Source organism: Procambarus clarkii, chromosome 66 (assembly GCF_040958095.1).
Source record: "Procambarus clarkii isolate CNS0578487 chromosome 66, FALCON_Pclarkii_2.0, whole genome shotgun sequence".
Lineage (NCBI taxonomy): Eukaryota > Metazoa > Arthropoda > Malacostraca > Decapoda > Cambaridae > Procambarus > Procambarus clarkii.
This window is the reverse complement of record NC_091215.1, coordinates 30,506,240-30,524,534: the sequence shown is the minus strand read 5'-3', so window position 1 is coordinate 30,524,534 and position 18,295 is coordinate 30,506,240. Positions and strand designations below refer to the sequence as shown.

The 18,295-nt window shown below is 40.4% G+C and overlaps 1 protein-coding gene across 1 annotated transcript; it reads right to left on the bottom strand.

The window, feature by feature from the left end:
- Nucleotides 1-17,057: 17,057 nt before the first annotated feature.
- Nucleotides 17,058-17,819, bottom strand: LOC123769404 (pre-mRNA-splicing factor 38B-like). Its single transcript, XM_045760513.2, has one exon. The coding sequence runs from the start codon at nt 17,817-17,819 to the stop codon at nt 17,058-17,060; it is 762 nt and encodes a 253-aa protein (XP_045616469.2).
- Nucleotides 17,820-18,295: the final 476 nt, after the last annotated feature.

The following is an 18,295-nucleotide window of genomic DNA, read 5'->3' as shown; positions in this document are numbered from 1 at the left end:
GCAGCAACAACCCCCAGTGATCGTGCACGCCTCACAGCTGTGCAGGCTCCCCATGCAGGGGACTTCCTTCTAGCAGTCCCTATGTCTGCGACAGGCACACGTCTTGATCCGCAGGAGCTCCGTATTGCAGTCGCTCTCCGCCTTGCTGCCCCTATCCACACTGTTCACAGGTGTATTTGCGGCGAGGCAGATGCTGACGAATATGGATTGCATGGCCTGCACTGTGGAAAATCGGGTGGTTGGCACACTAGACACGACGAAGTCAACGACATCATTAAAAGAAGCCTTGCCTCTGCTCAGTGTCCAGCGGAGAGAGAGCCCCGCAACCTACTGAACCGTGACTCTGTTAGCTTTGCCGGCCGACCAGACGGAATCACACTGCGTCCGTGGAAGGGTGGCAGGCAGTTAGCATGGGACTATACTTGCGTATCCACCCTGGCAACGACATACATCACCCTCTCTGCCGGCACGGCAGGAGCCGCAGCGACACACAGAGAAAAACAAAAGTCAGTCAAGTACAGGCAATTAGATCAAAGGTACAACTTCGTTCCAATAGGGTCTGAGACCCTAGGCCCATGGGGTGAGAGTGCAAGAAGGTTTCTTAAGGATCTTGGTTCCAAGCTCATTGACACCACAAGAAACCCTAGAGCAGCAAGTTTTCTCTTTCAGCGCCTCAGTGTCGCGATCCAGAGGGGAAATGCCCGCTGCATCCTCGGTTCCTGCCCGGCGTCGGAGGAGTTCGAGGAAATCTACAGCCTCTAGGAAGCGAACTTTTTCTTGTGTCCTCTTAATGTTCAATTTTTGTATAAAATCAGATATGTAACTGTATAACCTTGCATAATAAAGTGTACATCATAATAAAAAAAAGGGGGTGGTAGGAGAAGTGAACACTCTTTCGTATTCAGAGTTAAATGTCAAGTTTTTCCCTGAGTGCTCTGTGTTCCCTTCTCTGAGGCTGTGGGTCCCTATAATTGCACCAGTTGTGGTACCCCCCCTATATATATATATATATATATATATATATATATATATATATATATATATATATATATATATATATATATACATCTGTATATGCTTCTGGTCAGCAGAAGCTGCATATTTGTATTTTTTGTGTATACTGGATTGGGGGTCAGGCCAGAATGATAAATTTATATTATTTGAAGATAACTATTCCAAGACACACTGTAACTAACTGCTAACTATCCCTGAGGGTTAAGTTTGTATACTAACAGCTGGCACTTTGATTATGGGGCTGTACTGGCTTGCGCTTGACAGAAGGATGAAGTGTTATTAATAATGTACTGATATTTACTTGATTGGGAACTCTTCATAACTTGAAGGCCTCTACTGATAATACATTAGCTTCCATACAAAAATCTCTGAACTTAAAAGACCGTTACGAAGTTAGAATATTGTTTAATATAGAATACTGCGTAGGGGTTTGAGAAAATGAAATTGTAATTGAAAATTGGTAGTGGTGGCGTCAGAGAGAAATGGTGGAATGGGAGGTAAGGAGGAGGGGATTAAGAAGACATGTAAGGGAAGTGAACGAAAATCAAGGGAGAAGAATAAAGCTTAAAAGGAATATCTAGGGAGCTTCATAACATAAATTCCAGCGTTCAAAGGGTGTGTAATTTTACGGAAGAGTAATGACAACTGAACTTAGTGATGAGCCTTTATTTTTCCCGAGTAGCATTGAGGAACAAGTGCGGGGGAAGGGATCTCTGCCGTTTTGGGTATATGTAAACTCAGTATTTTGTTTACCACCAACAGACTATAGCATGTCATCACCTCACTGAAAGAATATTATCTCGCTAATTACTTTTCTTCCATCGATATTCATGGCATATATAGCAAGCTGGTCTTTATTAAATTCAGTCTTTTCTTTCATTTGTGTTAAGAGTGTCATTAAGGGGAACACCCCACCGTCAGCTGTGTCATTGGAGGGTCCTCTGGCTCCGGACACACCCACTCTCTCTCCTTGATTGTTCCCTCAGTGTCTTCTTATCCCCCCCCCCCTCCTCCTTCCTTCCCTGCTCCTTACTGCATCCTCGCTTTGGTACCTTCCCCTTCCCTCCTGCTCTTGTTTCCCCTCCCACGTGCACATTTCCCCACTTCCCCTACCCTCGGAAAACACAAAATCTGCCTCTTACCCGGTCTCCTCACTCACTGCCTCTCGACTTTAAAAAAATAGTACTTTCTTTCTTTGTCCTTTGCCCTTCTTCACTTTCTCCTTGATCCCGCCAAGCCATTCGCAACCCACTTTCCCTGTCCCTTCCACCTGCTTGTCTCCTGTTCTCTCCTCATATTTTCTCTCATCCCTCTCCGTTCTCGTCCTCTCTCATCTCACGGTGTTTGCTACTGGGGATTTATTCTACGAGTCCGCGTGGGTCCCTGTCTCTCCTGGTGTCAGTTAAGCGCCAGGCAGGGTATGATTTAGTGATTGGCCGCCCGCTACCCCTCCCCTTTTTTCATATACAACGGAGGGGGACAAAGCAGACGACTTCTGACTATTGTTAGCAGGCTGCGAGCCTTCCCTTCCAATAGCACATGGTTAGCCTTATACCTACTTGTTTTCCAAGGAACACGACTCGCCAATCGGTTAACAACGAAATATCCAATTACTGCTGGGTGAACAGGGGCGAGCAGTTAAGGGTTGGCAACCGGACAATTCTCGTTGGCTAAGAATCTAACCCAGACCAAATTCATTTCTCTGGTATGTTTCTCCTCTTCATTGTCATCTCTTCTCCCCTTTATTGACATATCCCCCTCTTCACTGGCCTCGCCTTTCCCCTTCACTGACATCTCTCTTACCTTTCCGCTCAATCCACCAGAAAAAACAAACACTTAACTTGATCAATGTGCTTTAACGTTTTCACTCTCAATTAACATAGCAAACTCAACAACACGACCTCGAACCGACAGTGTACCAGTAATCTTACTTGTTCAGCTATTGATACTTTAGTCTTAAATGAAATAAATGAATTGCCAACTTAATCAGGCCTTGAAGAGAAAAGGTAACTGCTTCAAACAATATTATCGTAAAATAACTGATATTGTTCTTTTAGTGCTATTCAGAAAGAGTCCAATAAAAGTGGGTATTACTTGATCAGATCGCTAAGCCTCATTTCATGTCTAAAACTATATCGTTACCGACTTGCGACGTTGCTTGAACCTTTCGTCTTAAGACATACTCAAGTTTCATAGCCTGTACCCGAGGACAACTCTCGCTCCTACATTTTAGTTTTATGTCTGAACTGAGTACACAGCACTGTTTTATGCCTGGACTGAGAACACAGCACTGTTTTATGCCTGGACTGAGAACACAGCACTGTTTTATGTCTGGACTGAGAACACAGCACTGTTTTATGCCTGGACTGAGAACACAGCACTGTTTTATGCCTGGACTGAGAACACAGCACTGTTTTATGCCTGGACTGAGAACACAACACTGTTTTACTGATAATTGTGTCCACGTGCGTCCTTTCCCTCAGCAGCCGTCATTGACCGGACGCAGCATTTGATGCTATAAGCAAGGAAATAATTTTAGAACAATTTGCTATGCTAGGTTTGTAAGGTAAATGGCTACGGTGGATATGACGTTCTCTAATAAATCAGTATGCGTATTGCTTAATGGTATTACGTGTATCAGGAGACTTCAAACTGGCACCTTCACAAGGAATTATCAGCCACCATGTTGTTTGATATTCTTATGCACTGAATTAGTAAGGATCTCCCATATAATGATGAAGGTTCTATTCCTTGTTTTTGCTGATAATCGTATACAGGCGGCCATCGAGTATGGAATTGGAACTTGTTACCTGTTTCGTTGATTAAAGATAAGCGTTCACATTCCACATTGGCACACAGACATCACACCAACCTTGATTAACAGAGGCATCTCAGTTCCAGCTGATGATCAGGTGACCATGTTAGACAGTAACGTACTTGCGAGTTCTTGCTAGTGCTACTCTATTAATTAGACTTGTTAGAATGTTATAATATACTATTTAGACGTGCTGAGGTTGACATTGGTGTACTACTTAGCTACGTGTACACAGACAAGAAGTTGGGAACAGTTCTAGCTCTCCAAAATTAAGTTATGCGAGTTAGGTGTTTCATGTGTCTACGGGAATGATCAATCTGCGAGTATTGGTGAAACACTCCTCCAAATGCAAGAAGATTATATCCACTAAGAGTCTTCAAAGTGAAGATATTAAATAAGCCTCAGCATTATATGTTTGCAAGACTCAACAGGTGTGCATGGGAAAAGAAAACCGGGTGAAGTTCTATGTACTCTGGTTTTATAAGGTTACTAAAATCATCAAAATGTTAAACATGCGTCTTTCCCTATTAAAGGCAAAACATCCCAGTATCCTCTTGAAGAAATGTATTACATACCCGGTAAAGACGCTATAAATGAAACGATGTTAAGTCGGTTGTCATTGTTAGGTTATCAGTGTGTGTGTTCAGGCTGTGGGTGACGATGTACAGTGTATTTCGTAAGTATTTGAACAGTGACACAATGTTTGTTGTTTTGACTCTGTACTCCAGCACATTGGATGTGAAATTAAACAATGTTCATGCGAATTAAATACAGAGTTTCAGCAATAGTTGAAGGGTATTTCCATCAACGTTTAGTGAAGATTGTATGAATAACCCATTATATACAGTTTACCTATTTTTAGATTACCGAAAGTAATTGAACAATTGGCTGCTCAGCTGTTTTTAGGCCAGTTATGTATCATTGGATTGTTAGTTCTTGCATAGGAAAGGTAGCAAACGGCCTCGAGAAGTTGGGAACAACAAATAACAAATAATCTAAATCTAACAAATATAAATTTGTTAGTTTCCCGTCATAGATGGCAGTGTGAGCAGAGGTTTCCGGTTTATGTTGCTACATAGTCTTCCCGGCGTGGTGCCTGCTTTCGATAATTACTTACTTCTGTACATCAAGAGGAGTCTTGATGTACTACGAGGTGAACGACACGTGTGTGGGCCAGAGTAGACTCGTAGTGTCGTGTCCTGGATATAAGAGATGCAGGCTGTATGTTAATAGCCTGCAGGAAAATTTGACACCGAACCTACACATCTGAAAAAAGGGAAGTGACAACGTTTCGATATGTCCTGGACCGACTTGATAATGGTGCAGGGTGGATCGAAACGTCGTCACATTATTTACTTTGAGATGTGTTGGTTGGGTGTCACATATAAGATTTTAAGGTAACAGTTTACAGCTGACGTAGTGGCAAATATGAGTATTTTGAGATTGAGTCAAGAGGAGTCTTTCCTGAATCTTCAAAAAAAATTGTTGGCGGCACAGCCTGCAGTTTACAGGGTGTAAACTGTAAACTGTGCTCGGACAAGATTATCTAATCTTGTCCGAATACAACAACTTCTGGCTCACACAACACGACAAATGCAGCAAGCCTTCATTGTCATTGGACAGAAGAGGAAGTGGCACGGCTTATTGCTTGCTCCTCGACATATGTCAGTTGTGATCATATCTAGTATCTCATAAGCTGAGGATGGACCTAATATAGGATTTGATTGACGAACGTTTATGGAAGTAATGAGAGACATTAGAGTTTCTTGGTAAAAGCGGAATACGTCTTGGATGCTTGTTTAATAACCATCTCGCAGGGGAATATGATTTATTGAAGGTAAGGTAGGATAATTATCAGGAGAAAACACTAAGGCATTACGACTATATAGCACTTGGAAGGGATAAGCGGATAAGGATTTAGGGTAGGACGGAGGGAAGGAATGGTGCCCACCCACGTGGGCGGTCGGGAATTGAACGCCGACCTGCAAGAAATGAGACCATCGTTTATCTAGTCCAAGTGGTTGAGCATGAAGTATTTTAATTGCATATTTGGTCCAGCTCGGCTTACTTAATATTTGATGGAATTTTGAGTGCAAAGCTTATCATTATTATTTTCACATGTAAGTAATATTATAAGTGCGATATTGACCAGAACGTCACTCCATTCTTAATTTTTAAATAATGTTATAGTATGCAATTCAAGTCCGTAGATACTATATTTTTTGCAAGAGTTAATTACATGATTTTTGTCATGACTAAGAGTAACACACATTGCATTATTTTTGTAACAACTTTATTTGTGTGAATATTGTTAAATTTATGTTAATTATTATTAGTGTTTGCATATAAGTCATTCACTTCAGAGTAGGAATGCTAAGAGAATGTAATCTTGACTCAGCGTTAGAATATTTTACCATTTTTTTTTAGAGAGAGAGAGAGAGAGAGAGAGAGAGTGAGAGAGAGAGAGAGAGAGAGAGAGAGAGAGAGAGAGAGAGAGGGAGAGAGAGAGAGAGAGAGAGAGAGAGAGAGAGAGAGAGAGAGAGAGAGAGAGAGAGAGAGAGAGAGAGAGAGAGAGAGAGAGAGAGAGAGAGAGACAGACCATAATAAATGCCGTTATCTTTAGTAAGGAAAATCAGTTTTGTATATTAATCATCTCTATTAATCATTGCCAACTAGGTCTGTGGTAAGCATCCCAACAGGAGAGATGTAATATTTTTTTAGATTTTCTAGTACTTCTGGTATATATTATGTTCGTATGTATTTAGTTTTGTAGGCGTGTGTGCTCATGGTCAAGTTTGTGTCGCTGGTATTCACCTTGTCGAGGAACGAACTAATAGCTGAAGAATATCTATCAAAGTTTATTCTGGCTGTACTCATTCTAGCAGACTCATTCCAGCTGGAAATCATGCTTGAGTAACTTTTACTCAAATGTTTAATCAACGTTTTGAACGATAATTCATTGATACCTCGTGTTTTCCCAGACTTTGCCCCGAGGGTAAATTTAATGCCCATAACCGAAGACTTAGAGTTGTTGTTGTTGTTGTTTTAGATTCAGCTACTCGGAACAAGTTCCAAGTAGCACGGGCTATGGTGAGCCCGTAACTTACCTGGCACAGGAGCGGGGCAAGAAGCACGGGCTATGGTTAGCCTCGTGGACGGGAGATGTCTCCCGTCTCTTAGAGTTGTTGCTTGACAATGTTTATTTCTTACCTGAGTGGTCGAGTGAGGTGCTGTACATGGCTTGCTTGACTACCCGGCGTAGAGGAGGCTAAACAAACATGCCGCGTCATGGTCAATACTATTTAAAAAGATTCATTTGGTAAGTTTTTCTGTGGCAGCGTTAGTATGAAACACTATGACCAATGTCGTGAGGAGACAGTTGTATAGGGAACTAATAAAGCTACAGCTCAGCCAAGTGCTGTTATGAAGGCCAGAATATGAATGCGCATATATGTATCTTGCAACTCCAGCACAGTCCCATTCCCCGTGTTACATCTATGAGTGAAAAGTATTCATACTATTGAACATAATATTGTAGAATGTTCTATATTGGCTGATTTCCCCCACCTATTAGATTGAGGTATGATAAATATCAGTATTGTTGATCAGTAAGAGTTCTGTCTGGTAAAGAACTTGGGTTACGTCTTAGGGTTGTGCTCAACAACTCGCTTTGTAAAATATTGTAAAATTTCTCTAATCCTGTCCATGGAGGACAGACGAGTGCGGGTATATTGCTTTGTAGCCCTGCAATAAGCTATTGTCTATGTCCCTTGATGTGATTGTGTGGTAAATGCCAAGACTCTGAAAGCGAGCGAGAGAGACTACATTACTTCACTAACTATTTATCCACCCCTGTTCATCTAACTCACTCAATACATTTACTCAGCCCTCAGCACATACTCAGCTGTGGTTTACTCAGGCCAGTGTTGACTGGAGTAAAGAGAGAGCGGCAGAAGTTGAGAAATGGAGAGACTTTAAGAGTGCCTTACCGATATAGCCTTGCGAGGCCCTCTGGCTCTCAAGCTCATAGATCAGAATTCCATGTAGAGAAAAATGTGGGTTAATTGGCAATTTGTGTTTCTACCTGAGAATGTGATAAGCAGTAGATGAGAATACGCAAGATGTGAAGAGTGATAAGATGGGGGAGTGGGGGGGGGGAGGTTAGGTTAATGGGAAAGTTGTTGGCGTTGATAAGGGGGAGTGGCTGTAGACATGAGAGATGTCGGGCAGCATGTTATGAAGGAATAGTTATGGGAGATTTAAGAACTTGATTGCCCATTAAAAAATTATCAAGATGATGGAGATAGTAACTACAACAAAAACAGCACTAACAACGTAGTGTACACACACACACACACACACACACACACACACACACACACACACACACACACACACACACACACACACACACACACACACACACACGTAAAGAGTAAGAGTAAAAGTAAGAGTGCTGGGAAGACGGGACACCACGAGCGTAGCTCTCATCCTGTAACTACACTTAGGTAATTACACACACACACACACACACACACACAGTCCAAACAAAAACACACTCCAGTTGGGAGAGATGTATTGTAGAAAAAGTCACTAAAGCCTTTCTCCAGGCTGCAATATTACAGATAATTTCTAGGGTGCCCAGTGCATGGGGAGTTCCATTTACAAGTACGATGTCAACAAGAGCCCCGTCTGGTCTGAGACCCTCTATACCAGCGCAGCTCTCTCTCTCTCTCTTATATTTTATACTATGTGAAACCGAGCCATTTTAGCGGTCTTAACTTATGTTACCTGAAATGGCAAATAATTCCATTTCAAATTATTCAAGCACTATTCACAATTCCCTTCTAGTAGATAAAATATATGTAGTGAAAGTATAATGTGTAGCCTAAATCATGAACAGAGTGACTTCTATTACCCTGGAATATCCATTATTTAAAATTCTTAATTACCAATATGACGAAAATTGTGTAATAATATATTGTAACATGTGCAGAAGTGTCCTGTAACTAGCTGTCCATATAAATATAAGGGGCGCGGATAAATTATACAATTGCAATATCCTGTGAAGTCTGATAAAGATCTTTTGTGCCCACTGTAATCCTTTTGTACTAAGACTCAAAGGCTGAGTATGGAATGCACAATAAACTATCGCACACAGGATTAGTTTAAAGCACAGAAAGATTATGAGGTGCATAATAAACTAATATCCATATTTTTTTTAATATCCATATTTTTAATATCCATATTTTTAATATCCGTATTTTTTTTAATATCCATATATTTTTTAATATCAATATTTTTTAATATTCATATTTTTTAATATCCATATTTTTTAATATCAATATTTTTTAATATCCATATATTTTTAATATCCATATATTTTTAATATCCATATTTTTAAATATCCATATTTTTCAATATCCATATTTTTTTAATATCCAATTTTTTAATATCCATATTTTTTTCATATCCATAGTCATTAACATATAATTGAAACCTGCTGACTTTTGTATTTTTGGCACTGCATCGATCATAATAAATCCCGTTTGATTGTCTCGTAAAGGAAAGCTGTAAACGAAGCTTCGTCACCTCCCTCATTCTCCGATTTTTACGGTCTTGGCTGTACTCACCTTGTTGTGCTAGCAGGATATGAGCTTCAGCTCTTGGGCCCTGCTACTTGAATCATTTGTGCTCTGTCGTCGCTAAGTTAGAATTTTTTAGTCGATTTTACTGATATTTTGTTTACTGAAATTTTGTTAAACATGCATGGGGCTCATTCGTGAAGAAAGTTTCTAGCTGTGTTCCCTGGGTCATGAGGGAACGTGGGAAAAGGAGCAGCAGTTGGCGTTTGGCGAGTTTGCGATGGCTCCCACATGCTACTGGGACAAAGATTCCTGAAGGGACACCAGATCTAAACGCTCTTTATGTGCTTCTGATATATATATATATATATATATATATATATATATATATATATATATATATATATATATATATATATATATATATATATATATATATATATATATATATATATATATATATATATATATATATATATAATTTTTTTACGCCTGTGGGTGTTGGTGCGTGATCGGATGTTTACTTGGATTCGGGGCTAAGTTTACATTATTTTATGTAGGCTTAATATATAAAATGTTAAATCGGGTACCCAGTGGTGCCTGGGTCAACCTGATATCATTACACCAAAAAATGAAGGGAAAAGGATGAGAAATAACTATAATAAATGAGAAACTTAGATTTTGATATGAGTGTGCATGTGTGGTATAAAAGAAATGGCTAAGAGCGGCTGGGGGTTATGGGAATGTATAACCCAAACATACCGTAAGCACACTTAAATTCCAACTTGTTTAAGAAATGTTAAATAATTATATGAATCTTTATGTGAGTGGAGAACCCTTACTCTACTGGCAGGAGTGATACAAAAGACAGTTGTCATCCACTAAGGTCAGACGTATATTAGAGAGACCATGTTCACTTTTGAATCTTCTCTTACCTCTCATGACAATTTTCATATTATCTACATGACTATCTCTTTCGAGTTGTTAGTCTTTTCAGTAATGTTTTTGTTAGTATTTCAAACAGCAGAAGCAGCAGTTGTAACAACATTGATGTTTGAGCTAATAATGGTTGTGAACAGTGACTTCTTGTCAGTTGTAGCTTCATAACACTGTTGGTAGTAGTAGTACTGCTACTCTTAATGAAACAAGTTTCAGTAGTACGTAACATCAGTGGTAGTCCAAGAATAACGAAATCAAGATAAAATAATTGAAAAATCTTTCTGGGGACGAGTGTGTTGCTCAAAGCCTTCCCTCTCTGGGGTTTATCTTCAGGCCTTGGTAATATGTTAAAATATATTATATGACCATGTCATTGTTAGCGTAGTTCATCGTGAAGGCTCTGATGTGCTGCTGAGTGGGTGGAGGCGGGGAGGCTGCAGGGTGGAGGAGGAACAATATAAAAAACAGCAGCAGTAAGAGAGACACTGGATAAAGAAGAGAATTAACTCAAAAGGCAAAAATAATTTAAAAGGGTTGAGAAAAAGGATGAAAAGGCGGATTAGATGCAAGAAATTTAAAAAAGAGGACGGGGAGTTGTAGGATAAAGGAATGGAAGGGGATGGGTGAAAAGCAACTTAAAAATACTTTATGCAAACATACAGAGGTAACTTTTACATTTCCTCAAGTTATTTCACGGCGGAATGCAAATTGTGGCTTCACGCACGAGGCAGCAGAAGTATAGCGCGAAGAATGTGTCCAGCAGAGGCCATCAAACTTCAGTTATTTGTTTTTGTTCAAGGCGCCAGCAATGACAGGGATCATAATCTCTGGGAAAGGTTCATAATATATCACAAAAGTTCATTTCATGTATTTTATTATTATATATTAGTATATTTTGGTAGAAGTCTTTCCTGTTGGCATATGTTATTGAATATGACCGAAAGGGTGATTTCAGCGCGAATCTTCTCTATTTTCCCTACATTTTTCTTCACCTGAGAAGAAAGTTAAAAATTTACTCTCCAAAATTTATTTTTACAGTTTTATTTAGCCTGACTTTAAGAGATTTGTTTCGTTAACTCTTGTTAACAGTTCAAATGATTAAAAATTTTCTTGCTGCATGATATACCCGAGGATGAGGTGAAGGTGATAAACTTGTCAGAATACAATGGACTTAATATCATACAGGAAGAAAATATGTAATCGTTCTAACTCTGCCTTTGACAATGTTAACAAGTGTTAACGAAACGCAACTCTTAGCATCAGGCCAAATAAAGCTGTAAAAATGAACTTTGGAGATTTCATTTTTCAACTCAAGTGAAGAAAAAGATAAGGAAAATAGAGTTGCAATTGTAGGGGATCCATAGCCTTGAAGTAGAAAATAAAGAGTATTTAGAGAAGACCTTGTGGATTCTCTCTGAACACTTTAATACTTTCTTCAAGAACACTTTAGTAAGTGTTCAGGGAATCTTCTGATAATTATAAAATAATTTTCTTTCACATAAGACATTTGCTCTTGGTATATATGTTTTTCAAATAATTTGCTGATTAACAGGAGTCAAAAATCTTATATACTGGATTAATAAAATTTATTTTGTATAACGATGCTTTAATAGTGGATTTAATTAATATTTCTTATTGCAAATTTGGTTTATTACAGTGATATTGAGATAGATAATTGCCATACTACGTTTTTTAATCATCCTCCACAAAGAGCAGATATTAATATTTTGGTATTTTGGAGTCTTTTGGAGCAAAGAATGAAATATTTCTTATTTGTTTTCTCAAAAGCGAAGACAGATTTAGAAAGTAGTTGGAAAATATTTTATACACTGAACACTTCAATGAATATTGTTCAGTGTAATTTCAAACTGGCACTGAATTACAGGCCAGTTTCCTTAACTTGTATACTATGAAAGGTGATGGAGAAGAGCGCGAGGAAAAACTTAATAGCACATCTGGAGAGAAGGGACTTCATGACTCACTACCAACATGGGTTTCAGGGATGGCAAATCTTGCCTCACAGGTCTGATAGAATTCTACGACGAGGTGACAAAGATTAAGCAACAAAGAGAAGGGTGGGCAGAATGTATTTTCTTGGGCTGTCGGAAAGCCCTTGATACAGTACTTCATAAGAGGCTGGTGCTTAAGTTGGAGAAACAGAAAGGAGTAACTGGTAGGGTGCTCCAGTAGATAAGCGAGTAACTAAGCAATAGGAAGCAGAGTTATTGTAAGGGTCCAATGACGGCGTGATGTCACTAGTGGAGTCCCACAGGGTTGTGTACTTGGACCTAACCTGTTTTTGATATTCATAAATGATCTTCCAGAGGGTATAGACCCATTCCTGCCAATGTTTGCTAATGCTAAAATTATGAGAAGGATAAAGACAGGTAAACAGCTTGAAGTTACAAGATGACCTGGGCAAAATGAAGGAATGGTCCAACAAATGGATATTAGAGTTTAACTCGAGCAAATCCAACGTAATAAAGATAGGGAGCAGGAGACTGGATACAAGGTACCATTTGTGAGATGAAATACTTCAAGAATCTGGGAGGGAAAGACCTGGAAATTGATATCACACCAAACCTGTCCCCTGAAGCCTCATCAAGAGGATATCATCAGTGGCATATGCCAGGTTGTCCAACATAAGAACTGCCTTTAGAAACTTTTGTAAGGAATAATTTAGAACCTTGTATGCCACATATGTCAGACCAATCCTAGAGTATACAGCTCAAGTATAGAGTCTGTGTCTAGTCAAGCACAAGATTAAATTGGAGAAGGTTCAAAGGTATGCCACCAGATCGATACCCGAGCTGAGGGTAGGAGGTAGGTTCCTACGAGGAGAGATTACGGGAACTGAACCTCACGTCGCTGGAAGAAAGAAGAATTAGGGAAGACATGATCACCACATATAAGATTCTCAGAAGAATTGATAGGGTAGATAAAGTCAGTTTATTTAACACAGGGTGGGGGGGGGGGGGGTACTCGCACAAGGGAACACAGGTGAAAACTGAGTACCGAAATGAGCCAGAGACATTAGAAGGAACCTTTTCAGTGTTAGAGTAGTTAAAAAATTGAATGCATTAAGCAATAATGTGGTGGAGGCTGACTCTACACACAGTTTCCAATGTAGATATGATAGAGCCCAATAAGCTTGGGAATCGGTACACTAGTTGATTGACGGTTGAGAGGCGGGAGCAACGAGCCGAAGCTCAACCCCGCAAACACAACTAGGTTAGTACACACATACGCACGCACGCCTATCACTTGTCATGCTGGTCTTGGCACGAAACGGCATTTTGGTGCATCTATTGATTTTCCCTCAACCTCACCATGCACCCACCTCGTCCCCTCATCTCCCCCACTCTCCCCATCATTCTCACTCTTTTTCCCATTACACCCACTCTCTCCCCATCTCCCACACTTTCCCCCATCACCCCCACTTTCCCCCATCACCCCCACTTTCCCCCATCACTCCCACTTTCCCCCCATCACCCCCACTTTCCCCCATCACCTCAACTTCCAATATACTCTCAAAATTTTCTTGCCGGTGTTTTGGCCGTCCTTGGAGACTAGGACCTACGCTGCAGGGTGGGATTTAATTCATGGGGTTTTCGCTGGTCGGTGTTTTCACAATGTTCATGGTCTCGGCTCCGTGGCTGCGGCCTGTGGCGCTACGTACGTATTCTGAGGTCATAGGCTAAGGTCCATCAGAAACATCCTTGAAGAATTATATTGTCTAATGATTTCGATGTCCTCGAGACGTAAACACTTCAAATTACTGTATATAGCATATATGGCTGTGTGTTAGTCCAGTCCGTCCTCCTAAGGTTTACGAACGTCAAGAAACTGTCGTACTAAGGTGCCCTTATCCTAACCTACCAGACGACCCAAACAGAAAACGAGACAATATGTCTATTTCGCGAGCCGCTACTATATTTTCTAGTAAAACGATTTTTAGTCTTAAGTAGAGTATGCGTCAGAATGCTACGCCGTGTTAGGAGGACGGGTTGGTTAGTCAGGGAAAGATATGCGAAATTGAATATGGTATCTCAGTTGGAGAAAATCTGTTAATTGGATTTGTGGTCTTATTGAAGTGAAATTAATTAGAGAAAGGGATTTAATTTCATTGGTAATCTAATTAGGGTACAAACCCCAACTGGTGGAAGAAATTTGGGGATTGAACCCAAATATGAGGGAGCACACAATATTAGGAAAATTTAGCATAAAGGGTCGGCTCCTGACCAATATGCCAGAGGTTGGCACCTGACCAATATGCCAGAGGTCGGCACCTGACCAATATGCCAGAGGTCGGCACCTGACCAATATGCCAGAGGTCGGCTCCTGACCAATATGCCAGAGGTTGGCACCTGACCAATATGCCAGAGGTCGGCACCTGACCAATATGCCAGAGGTCGGCACCTGACCAATATGCCAGAGGTCGGCTCCTGACCAATATGCCAGAGGTTGGCACCTGACCAATATGCCAGAGGTCGGCACCTGACCAATATGCCAGAGGTCGGCTCCTGGCCAATATGCCAGAGGTCAGCTCCTGACCAATATGCCAGAGGTCGGCTCCTGACCAATATGCCAGAGGTCGGCTCCTGACCAATATGCCAGAGGTCGGCTCTTGACCAATATGCCAGAGGTCGGCTCCTGACCAATATGCCAGAGGTCGGCTCCTGACCAATATGCCAGAGGTCGGCTCCTGACCAATATGCCAGAGGTCGGCTCCTGACCAATATGCCAGAGGTCGGCTCCTGACCAATATGCCAGAGGTCGGCTCCTGACCAATATGCCAGAGGTCGGCTCCTGACCAATATGCCAGAGGTCGGCTCCTGACCAATATGCCAGAGGTCGGCTCCTGACCAATATGCCAGAGGTCGGCTCTTGACCAATATGCCAGAGGTCGGCTCCTGGCCAATATGCCAGAGGTCGGCTCTTGGCCAATATGCCAGAGGTCGGTTCCTGGCCAATATGCCAGAGGTCGGCTCTTGGCCAATATGCCAGAGGTCGGCTCTTGACCAATATGCCAGAGGTCGGCTCTTGACCAATATGCCAGAGGTCGGCTCTTGACCAATATGCCAGAGGTCGGCTCTTGACCAATATGCCAGAGGTCGGCTCTTGACCAATATGCCAGAGGTCGGCTCTTGACCAATATGCCAGAGGTCGGCTCTTGACCAATATGCCAGAGGTCGGCTCCTGACCAATATGCCAGAGGTCGGCTCCTGACCAATATGCCAGAGGTCGGCTCCTGACCAATATGCCAGAGGTCGGCTCTTGACCAATATGCCAGAGGTCGGCTCTTGACCAATATGCCAGAGGTCGGCTCCTGGCCAATATGCCAGAGGTCGGCTCCTGGCCAATATGCCAGAGGTCGGCTCTTGGCCAATATGCCAGAGGTCGGCTCTTGACCAATATGCCAGAGGTCGGCTCCTGGCTAATATGCCAGAGGTCGGTCTTTCACCACTAGAGACATAGGTATATATATATATATATATATATATATATATATATATATATATATATATATATATATATATATATATATATATATATATATAATGTGTGTGTGTGTGTGTGTGTGTGTGTGTGGATATGTTATATATGTAAATGTGTGTGTATTTGTATACAGGGTATGTGGAAGCTGGTCAGAAATGCATTAATGACATTATGTAAAAAGACATCTCGAACACTGTTCATGTAGGACAGACGTAAATCTGTGTATTTATGTTTGTAGTTAGATTAGCATTTTAAAAGCACTACAATCACCTGTCGTTGATTGTTCAATAAATCACATATAATCCAATATATATATATATATATATATATATATATATATATATATATATATATATATATATATATATATATATATATATATATATATATATATATACTATAAAATAAAGATAAATAACTAAAATAGTAATAATAAAGGTTAATATATACATTAATCTTGGGAATACAACAAAATTAGATTTTGTAATTGCCACAAGGTCCACCGAGGCCCACATGATCGTTCTTGTCTTTGTCATGTCGGTTGTCCCGTTCATCGTCCTCAGACCAAGTCCATTCCATCCAGCGGTCGACCCCACAGACGTATTCATCAATTATAACATGCTGCTCAATCAAAACAGGAATTTTCTCAAATATAAATTAATATTATTTTATATCACCATATTGTACATATTTAGGCCTTGGTTAGGTTAGGTTAGGTGTTTAGGTTCTGTTGGCGATTATTTGTATTTGTAGTACGAGGGTGAAGCATTTACAGCGTTGTGGTTCAAGCAAAATTCGTCAGTGAAGCACTTGTTCCAGAAGTGTTCGAACGTCATCAGTTGTGAGTCGCGTGTAAACCGTTTTTCATTCATAAACGGAGGGTTTGTGCGGGAGCATGGAATGGACTTTGGGTCTTTATTTGGAGGACGGGCTGCACTGAGAGTGAGTATATTGGCGCTCAGTAGCTCGCTCAGTGTCCCATCAACACAGTGATGACATTGTAACTTTATAAGTAAGCTGATACCTGTTTTTTTTTCTAATTTTCCTTTCAATTTTCGTGACACAGACAATAATGTAATTAATGTTTCCTAATTTTGTGGACTAGTAGTGCTTATGGTTAAACGCTGTATAGTCTGCTTTTGACTATGTAACTATTCTCCAATTTGTATTTATCACATGGTGATGATAACTATCTTTGTATTTCATTACATTAGTTTACGTGCTGCTGGTGATGTCTCCATGTGGATCTTTTTGTCTCCATGTGGATCTTTTTGTCTCCACGTGGATATTTTTGTCTCCATGTGGATCTTTTTGTCTCCACGTGGATCTTTTTGTCTCCATGTGGATCTTTTTGTCTCCACGTGGATCTTTTTTGTCTCCATGTGGGATCTGGTGATGTCTCCATGTGGATCTTTTTGTCTCCATGTGGATCTTTTTGTCTCCACGTGGATCTTTTTGTCTCCATGTGGATCTTTTTGTCTCCATGTGGATCTTTTTGTCTCCATGTGGATCTTTTTGTCTCCATGTGGATCTTTTTGTCTCCATGTGGATCTTTTTGTCTCCATGTGGATCTTTTTGTCTCCACGTGGATCTTTTTGTCCCCACGTGGATCTTTTTGTCTCCACGTGGATCTTTTTGTCTCCATGTGGATCTTTTTGTCTCCATGTGGATCTTTTTGTCTCCATGTGGATCTTTTTGTCTCCATGTGGATCTTTTTGTCTCCATGTGGATCTTTTTGTCTCCATGTGGATCTTTTTGTCCCCACGTGGATCTTTTTGTCTCCACGTGGATCTTTTTGTCTCCACGTGGATCTTTTTGTCTCCACGTGGATCTTTTTGTCTCCATGTGGATCTTTTTGTCTCCATGTGGATCTTTTTGTCTCCATGTGGATCTTTTTGTCTCCATGTGGATCTTTTTGTCTCCATGTGGATCTTTTTGTCTCCATGTGGATCTGGTGATGTCTCCATGTGGATCTGGTGATGTCTCCATGTGGATCTGGTGATGTCTCCATGTGGATCTTTTTAGTCGTGGTGTCGAGGTGATGGTGGTGAGGACAGCGAGGGTGGTTTATAACGCACGATTCCCACATCTGAATTGCTGAAAGTCGGGAGCTGATGGTCTTTAAAGTCACGAATTTGTAATGAAAGAAGTCCAGTGATTTACTTACCGAAATGGTACGATTTTCAGAGTAATGTATTTTAATACAGAAAGAACACTACATGATTAATGGTCTTCAGGAAGAGCCGTGAGGAGGAATCGAACCTAATCAGTAGGATTCTTCACTGCTCCTACTGATTTTCTCATTGATACGGCACGTTAATGTGATGATTTTATTAATATATAATAATAATTTTATTAATATTAATATTTAATAAACAAATACGATAATAGGATAACTTACCAATATATATATATATATATATATATATATATATATATATAT